Genomic DNA, 11,942 nt, shown 5'->3' with positions numbered 1-11,942 from the left:
GTGTGTTCACTGCTGTGTGTGTGTGTGTGTGTGTTCACTGCTCCGTGTGTGTGTGTGTGTGTGTGTGTGTTCACTGCTGTGTGTGTGTGTGTGTGTTCACTGCTGTGTGTGTGTGTGTGTGTGTGTGTGTGTGTGTGTGTTCACTGCGGTGTGTGTGTGTGTGTGTGTGTGTTCACTGCTGTGTGTGTGTTCACTGCTGTGTGTGTGTGTGTGTTCACTGCGGTGTGTGTGTGTGAGTTCACTGCTGTGTGTGTTCACTGCTGTGTGTGTGTGTCTTCACTGTGTGTGTGTGTGTGTGTGTGTGTGTGTGTTCACTGCTGTATATGTGTGTGTGTGTGTGTGTGTTCACTGCTGCACTGCTGTGTGTGTGTGTGTGGTGTGTGTGTGTGTTGTACTGTGGTGTGTCACTGCTGTGTGTGTGTGTGTGTGTGTGTTCACTGTGGTGTGTGTGTTGTGCATGTGTGTGTGTTTACTGCTGTGTGTGTGTGTGTGTGTGTGTGTTCACTGCTGTATATGTGTGTGTGTGTGTGTGTGGTGTGTGTGTGTGTTCACTACTGTGCGTGTGTGTGTGTGTGTGTGTGTGTGTGTGTGAAAAAAAAAAAATGTGTTGTGTGTGGTGTATGCTGCTGTGTGTTCACTGCTGTGTGTGTGTGTGTGTGTGTGTGTGTGTGTTCACTGCTGTGTGTGTGTGTGTGTTCACTGCTGTATATGTATGTGTGTGTGTGTGTGTTCACTGCTGTATATGTGTGTGTGTGTGTGTGTGTGTGTGTGTGTTCACTGCTGTGTGTATGTGTGTGTGTGTGTGTGTGTGTGTGTGTGTGTGTGTTCACTACTGTGCGTGTGTGTGTGGTGTGTGTGTGTGTTCACTACTGTGCGTGTGTGGTGTTCACTGCTGTATATGTTGTGTGTGTGTGTGTGTGTGTGTTCACTGCTGTGTGTGTGTGTGTGTGTGTGTGTGTGTGTGTTCACCTGCTGTGTGTGTGTGTTCACTGCTGTATGTGTGTGTGTGTGTGTGTTCACTGCTGTGTGTGTGTATTCACTGCTGTATATGTGTGTGTTTGTGTGTTCACTGCTGTATGTGTGTGTGTGTGTCTATGTGTGTGTGTGTGTGTTCACTGCTGTGTGTGTGTGTGTGTCACACCTGCTGTATATGTGTGTGTGTGTGTTCACTGCTGTATGTGTGTGTGTGTGGTGTGTGTGTGTTCACTGCTGTGTGTGTGTGTTCACTGCTGTATGTGTGTGTGTGTGTGTGTGTGTTCACTGCTGTGTGTGTGTGTTCACTGCTGTGTCTGTGTGTGTGTTCACTGCTGTATGTGTGTGTGTGTGTGTGTGTGTGTTCACTGCTGTGTGTGTGTGTTCACTGCTGTATACACTTCTGTATGTGTGTGTGTGTGTGTTCACTGCTGTATGTGTGTGTGTGTCTATGTGTGTGTGTGTGTGTTCACTGCTGTGTGTGTGTGTTCACTGCTGTATGTGTGTGTGTGTCTATGTGTGTGTGTGTTCACTGCTGTGTGTGTGTGTGTGTTCACTGCTGTATGTGTGTGTGTGTGTGTGTGTGTGTGTGTGTGTGTGTGTGTGTGTGTGTGCGCGCACTAGGAGGGGTGAAATGCAGAGCACAAATTGAAAGTATGGGACACCATATTTGGCCACATGTCACGCAATCCATTGATTTCTTAAAATACATTTGTTTAGCCTGAGCCCTTAATCGCCTACGTCACTGTGACGTCACCGCTCTAGCTGGAGGCAAAACATAAGGAAGAACTCATAGCAGGCGCGCTAAAAGTTTGAGGTTTTGACTTAAAAATGTCGTCTTGTTGTGTTTTTGGCTGCCAGAATAGAAGGAACAGCACTTCTGGTTCAAAACTAAAGTTTCACCGGATCCCGGCCGACATTCCTTCACAGAAATCAAGAAGAAAATTGTGGTTGAATGCAATACGGCGTACAGACTAGACAGAGACGATCATAAATAATGCTCGTGTTTGCAGTGCACACTTCATATTAGGTAAAATAATCTATGCATATGTAGTACTGGTGTGTTGGTGGTTTTTATCTAGTACAAAATCAGCAAGTTTATGTTTTATAGGTGAAAAGTCGCCAACCTTCAGCGCACTAGCTAGCTTAAATGTTAAACAAACATACAGCGATAGATGTGTGTGCCATCCTTTGGATGGTCTCTAAAAATAATCCACATTGCTAATCATAGTTAGCCCAGCGATAGGTTACATTAGACAATAAGCCTTGACAAAATTCCCCAAACCACCCGAAAGTAATTCATATGTTGTCTAGGAAATATCCAAAACCTGGTTAAAATGTTTCCAATGAGAACAAGATACAAGAACTACAACAGGCTTAGCTAAAAATAAATAAATAAATTAGGCTACTGGAATGTTATCCACTCGTCATTATATTTTGGTCAGATAACCAGTTTGGTCAGTGAACTGAGTGATCAACTGAATTAATTGATAAATGTATGCTAACTCCCACTTTTCTTATTATTATTTTTTTTGTCACGGTCCCGCAGAGTCAGTGACTGTACATATTCGGACAGTTCTGAACCTTCTTCTGCATCCATGTTTAATAAATCCCTCCTAAAACGTGATAGTTTACGCTTGTCTACATTGCGTCCGCGCCTCTTTTTGCCTCCAGCTAAGCCCCGCCCACCCGGAGACGTTGCAATGTTTACAAACTTTTAAGGGGTCTATATGTATTATTTCCATAATTTCCGTTTTGAAGTTATCGAATTATGATAATCTGTTGTTTTCTAATATGTCTTATAACCTACCCAGCTCTGATCTTCTGATCTTCTCAGGATACTCTCATGATATACTGTATCACGTTATCCTTATCCACATCCAAATCACACGTCAGTGTGTTTCATTTTTCTTGCAGATTTTCATCAACAATGAGTGGCATGATGCAGTAAGCAAGAAGACTTTTCCAACCATCAATCCTGCTACGGCTGAGGTTATCTGTCAGGTCGCAGAGGGCGAGAAGGTAAGGGTTTGAATTTAGATTTTAGATTTTTAAATTGAAAATCCAACTACATCTGTGCCAGATAAAAATGTCCTACAGCAGCGGGTTTGCTGGTCGTAGCTGGTAAACTCTTTTCATCTGGTCAGGTTAAACCGGTTGAGCTTAAAGTGTTTATTTTTCTCTATACAGCAAATTGAAAAGGGTGAAGTCTTTTGAAGTAACATGATAGCTTTGTATGAAGTACTGATTGACCTGAATTTAAGTTTCACTCCAGTCACAAATCAAATAGAACTTCTTTTGTATTAAATAAAATCAAAGGCTAGCAAAATTGTAAAATAATCATGACTACTTTTAGTTTTATTTGATGATAACAGTACAGTCAATTCTAGCAACATCCAACATGGTGTTCATTTCTTTACGCAAATGTAATTATCTAACGATGGTATCTTCGTTCCATTCGTAAGCAACTATCATAAGGGTCATGGATCTTGTGAGGGACGTTTCTCATCTGGGCAGCTGTTGATGCTCCTGGAGACTGTTCCTTCGGCATGATTCCTGCAAATACGCCATTAGATGAAACATAGGCAATGTCTTTTCCCTTCAAGGTTGAATGAGTAAACCCTGTTACTGCATTCCTAACACAAGTCAGACCCTCAGCCACCTCTCAGATACAAAATATAGACATTGCTTATAACAGCAACACCAGAATAGATATTCATTATATAGTAGAAGAGGAGGGGACCGGAAATCCACCACCTTGGTAGGATATGCCGGACAAAGTTGGTAATTTACACTATTTAAGGAAACATGTAGAGCTCTCTTTTAAAAAAGTTAAAATCATGACTTTTAAATATCGTAAGTTATAGTTTTATTATATGTATAAATTAAATAAATACACTGGGGGTCTGTTGTCTATAATCTGAATAGAATAAATTTGTTTTTGAAAGAAGTCTCTTTTTCTCATCAAGGCTGCATATATTTGATTAAAAAAAAAACAGAAAAAATGAGTAATATTGTGAAATATTATTACAATTTAAAATAGCTGTTTTCTAAGTGAATATCTGTTAAACTGTAATTTATTTCTGTGATGCGCAGCTGTATTTTCAGCATCATTACTGCGGTCTTCAGTGTCACATGATCTTCAGAAATCATTCTAATATTTGCTGCTCAAGAAACATTTCTGATTATTATCAATGTTAAAGCATCCAGATGAAGTATCCAGTTCAGCAGCTGAAAACTGCTTTATATTGTCGTGGAAACCATTTTTTTCTGGATTCTTTGATGAATAGAGAGTTTAAAAGAGCAGCATTTATTTGAAATAAGAAAAAATAAATGTTTCTTGAGCAGCAAATATTAGAATGATTTCTGAAGATCATGTGACACTGAAGACTGGAGTAATGATGCTGAAAATACAGCTGCACATCACAGAAATAAATTACAGTTTACAATATATTCACATAGAAAACAGCTATTTTAGATAATTATATTTCACAGTATTACTGTATTTACTGTATTTTTGATCAAATAAATAAATGCAGTCTTGGTGAACATTAAATGCCTCAACTGACTTATAACCATCAGTGTGTTTATAATTTTATTTGATATATTCCTATTTAGTTCTTTGTATATGAGAACAGACAGGAACATGTCTTGAAGGGATATTTCAGCCTAAAATGAAATGCAGGTTGACGGTAGCTATTGACTTCCATAGTATGGAAAAAATACTGTGGATGTCAATGGCTACCGCCAGCTGTTTGTTCACCAGCATTCTTCAGAATATCTTCTTTTGTGTCCAGCAGAAGAAACAACAAGTGGAAGGTGAGTAAATGATGACAGAATTCTTATTTTCGGGTGAACTATCCCTTTAACCCTAACTGAACTTTTATTTGACTCCTCAGCTGTGTTTATTTAACAACCCCCTCCTCGCTCTCTCTGATAAACACGCGTCTGCTTGACTTTCCTGCACCAGCACAGGCATAAAAATAGCTGTGCGTATTTATTTAACACATATCAAATAGCCGGCTTAAACTGAACTAACGTTACCTCACAAACATAATGTCAAAATGTCGTTTTCAGTCTATGTTTCTCTCCCATGTGTTTTGCATGCAGGCGGATGTGGAGAAAGCTGTCAAGGCTGCTAAAGATGCCTTTAAGCTGGGGTCTCCCTGGCGGCGTATGGATGCGTCCCACCGCGGGCTGCTCTTGAGCCGATTGGCAGACTGCATCGAGAGAGATGCTGCTTATTTAGCTGTGAGTCTCTCAAACAACCTTCACCCTCATAGACTCTGAGCTGATTTATTAAAAGCAGAATGCTGTCAGTATGATTCAGCAAAATGAAAGACTAACAATTATATGAATTATACAATTTAAACATCTAAACATTTCAGTGCATCTTTCCTTACTTAGTACAATGTATTATGTCATTTTAGAAAATTGGATTTTAAAAAATTTCTTTTGGTTCCTTGTTATAATTTCCACACTTGTTCCTGTCATTTTGAAATGCATAAATTTATATTTATATATATATATATATATATATATATATATATATATATATATATATATATATATAGATATATATATATAATATATGTATATGTATATGTGTGTGTGTGTGACCCTGGAGCACAAAACCAATCTTAAGTGTAAAGATCAGATTTGAAAATCTGGAATCTGAGGGTGCAAAAAAAAAAAAATCAAAATATTAAGAAAATTATCTTTAAAGTTGTTCAAATGAAGTCCTTAGCAATGCATATTACTAATCAAAAATTAAGTTTTGATATATTTATGGTAGGAAATGTACAAAATGTCTTCATGGAACATGATCTTTACTTAATATCCTAATGATTTTTGGCATAAAAGAAAAATCAATAATTTTGACCCATACAGTGTATTTTTGGCTATTTTTAAAAATATACCCCAGAGACTTAAAAATATTTACAATAACAAAATTCTATGTTATTATTATATATATATATATATTATATATATATATATATATACACTGTGAATGGTATGTTATTATTATTTGTATTTTATTTAAATAGGAACTAGAGACTCTCGACAATTCAAAAAAATATACACGATCTAACAAAGATAATTATGAAAGTAGGACTCCTTGATCTTATAAAAATCTCACTGCGTTATTAGAATATTTATTAATAATTTAGTGTCTAGAAACTTAAAACGGCACACTAAAGCAAAATATAGAAATTAAACAAATGTTTTTGTGAAGCATCTACTTTTGCATGTGTTTTTAGTCAGAATGCACATCTTGGTGAGGATAGTTCATTATTTGCTCACCATCGTGTGCTTTAAACCCAAAATAATGAACCAAAAATCTTGGAAAACCCTAAAACCCTTAGAAATGAAAAAATTTTCAGTAGAGACACAAAAACCTCTGGGGGTTCATTTAAAATATCTTCATTTGTGTTTTGAAAATGAAGGGAAGTCTTATGGGTTTGGAATGAATTGATGGTGAGTAAATGAGGACAGAATATTCGTTTTTGGGTGAACTGTCCCTTTAATGTAAATATAGTCAGTTATGGCTTAATAAATAAATGTCAGCAGGTGGGAAAAATCTGATTTGTTTCAAAATCATGGTTCAGTATGGTGTAAATGCAGCCTAAAAATACTACTATATTGAGTTTTATATGTATAAATGCACTAGTTCTGTGTAATTTTGATATTGCGAAAACCTCGGCTTTGATAATATATTTGCAATTCACAGTAAATTTGTTTTGTCTGTTAACTGGAGTGTCATCTTGTTGTTTTCTAGGTAGGTCACCTCATCCTGAAAGCATCGAGTTTCCAGTAATCTGAAGAAGGTCACACTGGAGCTGGGAGGAAAGAGTCCAAACATCATTCTGTCAGATGCTAATAGTGAGTCCTTTCATCCTGACGTTAAGTGACTAATGACTAAATTTTCATTTTGGGGTGGACTATTCCTTTAATTTCCACCGATTTCAAACCTTTCTCAAAAAATTCCCTCAAGTTTACAGAAATGCACCACATCGTTCCCCTTTTTGCTCGACCTGTACCTACCAGAAATGATTATTTTGTGTTTAAAGCATGGCAGAAACAGCACTTCTGTTGCCAAAGGCTTATCATATTTTCTCAATAATCTGGGCAATCAATTGTAAAAAAAATCAGAGCCAAAATGTGGCCAATGAATCTGTACCTACATATACTTATATAAATGTAAGACCTCCATATACTTATAATATATAGTCTTTACTTATATTTATAATTATTTCTCATTTTTTGTAGTCCCTATATTTGTATGCCTTATTTTTAAATCGACTTTATTTTTAAGCTAAAAATTTTTTGATTGGTTTTCATTGATTTTTAACTACAGTGTTTTTTTTTTTGTTGTTTTTTTAAATCATCATTTGTTTTTCAGTGCAGTTCTTATTCTTGTATTGGTCATTTGGTTTTTTCTATTATGTTTGTATTGATGGGGCACATTTTTGATGATCCCACAAACCCACGGGCCGGTCCTGCATACAGGGATTGTACATTTATTCACCTTCAGATCGTCCTAAGCCTGTATGGCTTTCTTATAAACAGTAGAACACAAAAGAAGATATTTAGATTTTTTTTTTGCCAATAAAATCAAAGTCAGTTTGGTCCAAAATAACACTGGACAGCAGTAACGTCCATTGTATGGACAAAAAACACTAAGACGTTTCTTAAAATACCTTCTTTTGTGTTCTACAGAAGAAAGAAAGCGACCCTTTTCTAAGAGTACATCAGTGTGTCGATCTTTCCAATGAAAGGATATTTGCGTTTGCAGTGGCGGAGGCAGTGGAGCAGTCTCATTTCGCCCTGTTCTTCAATCAAGGCCAGTGCTGCTGTGCAGGCTCTCGCACGTATGTGCAGGAGAGCATCTACGATGAGTTTGTTGAGCGGAGCGTAGAGAGAGCTAAGAAGAGGACTGTGGGAGACCCCTTTGACTTGAACACGGAGCAGGGCCCCCAGGTACAGTTCTGTGTCTCAAACCTATAAACCTGTTTGTATCATATTTTAGTTTAAACAATTCTGCATGTGTGTTTGCGTAAGGACATCCTATTGACTTGTTCTTCTAAGAACATGCATGGAACTAATGTATGATCAGCATGGCTCTGATATTGCATCCATCATTATTCCTCTCTGAAGGTGGATGAGGAACAGTTCCAGAAGATTCTTGGCTACATCAGCAGCGGGAAGCGTGATGGTGCTAAGCTCATGTGTGGCGGTGAGGCGGCGGCTGACCACGGTTACTTCATCCAGCCTACCATCTTCAGAGATGTTAAAGATGACATGACCATTGCTCGGGAGGAGGTGGGTGTACTTTAAGTATTCAACACATTACTAAGAAAAGGGCTTTCCATTCACTTCAAGATTTTGTGTTTTCAGCTCTCACTAAACTTACACACGAGATCTAGTGGGATTCCATTCATCTTGCTTTCCAGAAGTGTTTATTTAATATTTCCTGCATGAATAATCAGTGCTAACTAAATAATTAGTATTAACGACAATTAATAAATATTAGCATCAGTAATTAGTGTAAGTTGGTTGAGCTTAAGAAATTAAAATTTGTTTTTACTTTTTGTATTTTCCATTTCAATTTTAGTTTAAGGTTTAGTCATTTTGATGTATGTTTTTTACCTTTTTTATTTGTGTATATAGTTTTTATAAATTTTTATGACAGTTTTAGTTAGTTCAGTACATCACGTACGGAATGAAAATGAGAAATGTTACTTTGGAAGCTTGCTGAATTGAAATAAGTTTAAGGGATTTTTTTTATGTATGTTTAATTTTATTTCAGTTAACATTTATTTTATTGCAAATATATTTTTTTTAGTTAACTTTAATATATGGATTTAAAAAATCCATATAACTTCTACAACTTCGGAACACAAATAGAGATGGTTTTCTCTTATTTCTGTCCATCCATTGAAATTCCACGCAACCAAAATGTTCAACTTCAGAAAGTTCATAAAGATATTGTAAATGTAATCTATATGAATTGAGCAGATTAATCCAAGTCTTCTGAAGAGACACAACCACTCGATATGATTGACAGATTTAATTTAGGCTTATAAACATCAAATATGGTAATGAATTGCGATTTAACAGGAAGAGGAATTTAATGAATTGCTATACAAAGAATTTCAACACAGATATTGCAATCTGGGAAATTTTTTTTTTTTTTTTTTTTTCACGGTTGCTCTATTAAATAAAAATCTTTAAAAATCAAGCCTTTTTTAAAGTTTTTTTTTTTTTTTTTTTTTTTTTTACTTCTAAATAAGACACTTCTTTTTCTTCCATACACACTCATTCAAAATGTATTGTAATTCTGCATCTCCTTTGCTTCCTAAATCAAATTCATATCAAATTCAAGAAATAAATTGGAATTTAAAAGGCATTTTAAATTTACACAACTCTGATGTGAGGTGTCATAGTGTCAGCTTGCAGAAAATAAGGCACACAATTATCTGGAAAAAAGGTTATTTGAAACAGTCTGCACTGTGAAAAACACTATGTAGAAAAACCTGTAGAAAAAAAATGTGACTATGCAAATTTTAAGCCAAGTGCTTACTGGCCCTGATGTAATGGAATCACTTTCAGAGTTTTACAGCTGTCAGTCACCGTGTGCAGATTGAATTAATATTATATGCATGCATATATCATCAAATGCAGTACAAACTTGGTGTTACACAAATTCAGATGCAGCATCGGTTAACAAACTGGGAGATCACCAATCACATCAATATAACCTTAATAATGTGAGGTTTTTAGTGCCTTTTACCTCATTTACCTCAAAGGAGCTATACCTGTTGTTTTGAATTAATATAAAATGCCATTTTACATAGTTTTAACTAGGGATGCACAATATATCAGCCACCATATCGGTATCGGCCGATAAATGCTAAATTTTTCTGTTATCGGCATTGTCCCGATAAGAAGATTTGGCCGATATCTTAAAGGTGATAAATAATGCATTATTTCCTTCAGAAACACTTGACTTAAGATGATTTGTTTGCATTATTTATGCATTATTTTATTTATTTGTAAGACTTTTTATGATGAAATTTGGTAATGGGAGAGTAAAACTATTTTTAAAATGTATACTGTTTAAACTAGGCTGCTTATGTTTAGGTGTTTGGGATGTGGCTTTTAATGATGAGAGTGACCTTTTTTTTGTGATCAGGCTCTCAAAAAGTATATAAAAATTTGGATATAGATTTATCCGGCCAACGTAACGGTCATCAGCTTTCAAATAAAAAAAAAATATATATCCTGTTATCAGTATCGGCCAAAATTTTCATATCGGTGCATCCCTAGATTAACTTGCAGTAACATCATAAAATGCACAATTTTTTGGCATTCTGTATGCATGCAAAAGATGAATAGATGCATTATTTCTATATTAATTTGATTATGAATTCTATCCATTCCATTTTTCTGTAAGATTTACATCCAGTAAAATGAGAGAACATGCTAGTCCCTTTCTTTTCTGTCAGATCTTTGGACCCGTGATGCAAATTCTGAAGTTTAAATCTTTAGATGAAGTGATTGAGAGAGCCAATGACAGCAAATATGGCCTTGCAGCTGCTGTTTTCACCCAAAACATTGACAAGGCCCATTACATATCCAACGGCCTGCGCGCTGGCACTGTGTGGTGAGCATGGGATGTGCTTCGTTATTTTAAGGGAACTTGATACCTTAGATATTCAGTTTTCTGAAATGTGGTTTGTGCTTGTCATTTTATTTCATTAGGATTAACTGTTACGACGTGTTTGGAGCTCAGGCTCCATTCGGGGGATACAAGGCCTCAGGAATCGGCCGTCGTGAGTTAGGAGGAGTACGGACTGAGACAAGAACTACACAGAGGTCAAAACGGTACGACGCTTTTGCCATCAGATCTTTAAAAGTGCACTCATTATTCTTATGTCTCTGTTTATTGTAAACTATAAATATCATGCCTGTATCTGTCTTATAAACAGTCGCTTATTTCAAATTAAAAGATCTCAAGTAGAGTGTTCTAGATGTATATCTAGTCCACAGTCTCCACATTGCAGCTATTTGTTCTGTCATTTTCTTTTTATTATTCACTAACTCTTTCCTCCACAGGTTACAATTAAGGTCCCTCAGAAAAATTCGTAAATGGATGAATTCATTTAAGGAAGCCATCACATAATTATAAGAGTCATGGTAGGCATTATTTAAAAAAATGAACATTATTCTGATTCTCATCCATCAACACGAGTAATTTGCTAATGTGAACTGAAAAATAATATGCGTTTATTACAAATTCTCTTCTGTAAAAGTAAAGTTCTATCAGTGATGATTAGTTAGTCACGTATAGTTGATTTTAGGGAAGTTATTGCTGTGATTATCCACCAGACAAAAGGATTTGTATTGGGCTGACTTTATTCTGTTTAATTCCAGCATTATATCGCAATATATAGACAGCATAATGACTACGATTATTTGCATCTGTGTAGTGATTTGTGTAATATTTGTGTTTGTTTTATTCATTTTCTCATTTATTCATTTATTCTTAATATTTGTCATTTTCTGATTATATATTTTTTTGTAATAACGTAAATAACTGGCAAAAGAAATAAATATCAAAACATTACAAGTGGTTGTCCATGATTTTGCAGCATTTATTGTTAGATATGATTGCCCACCTTAAAAAGAAAATGTTTCTGATTTTTATTATATATAGTTGCTAGGGCTAGCCCTGCACACTTATGACAAAAAAACAAACTAATTATCGATTTATTCCCTTGAAATGGTAACTGTGATTTATTAATTAGCGTTGAATGATGTTTATACCATTGTTTTGATGCAACTGCATGCCACGTATTTTTATATGAAAATTAAATAAGCTGCAAACACCTCTTACTGAAAAACTTTGTAGTATTAAGCCCTCAAATTGTCAACTATACATCAGATTGGTTTCTTCTTTAAATTCT

At 35.7% G+C, this 11,942-nt stretch overlaps 1 protein-coding gene across 1 annotated transcript in view; it reads left to right on the top strand.

Annotated features, from left to right (window-relative positions):
- LOC109061797 (aldehyde dehydrogenase, mitochondrial-like) overlaps positions 1–11,410 on the top strand; it is a 16,927-nt gene extending 5,517 nt beyond the window's left edge. The window contains 11 exon segments of the mRNA XM_042757426.1: positions 2,890–2,994; positions 5,083–5,223; positions 6,021–6,081; positions 6,781–6,855; positions 7,769–7,953; positions 8,131–8,295; positions 10,482–10,639; positions 10,738–10,819; positions 10,821–10,841; positions 10,843–10,860; positions 11,092–11,410. Of these exon segments, the coding sequence (XP_042613360.1) occupies positions 2,890–2,994; positions 5,083–5,223; positions 6,021–6,081; positions 6,781–6,855; positions 7,769–7,953; positions 8,131–8,295; positions 10,482–10,639; positions 10,738–10,819; positions 10,821–10,841; positions 10,843–10,860; positions 11,092–11,124 (1,044 nt within the window). The 3' untranslated portion in view covers positions 11,125–11,410.
- Positions 11,411–11,942: the final 532 nt, after the last annotated feature.

The sequence above is a fragment of the Cyprinus carpio genome, chromosome A5, assembly GCF_018340385.1.
Source record: "Cyprinus carpio isolate SPL01 chromosome A5, ASM1834038v1, whole genome shotgun sequence".
In the NCBI taxonomy this organism is placed as follows: domain Eukaryota; kingdom Metazoa; phylum Chordata; class Actinopteri; order Cypriniformes; family Cyprinidae; genus Cyprinus; species Cyprinus carpio.
Note: the sequence above shows the minus strand (reverse complement) of the source record. Positions and strands in the feature narration are given on the sequence as shown.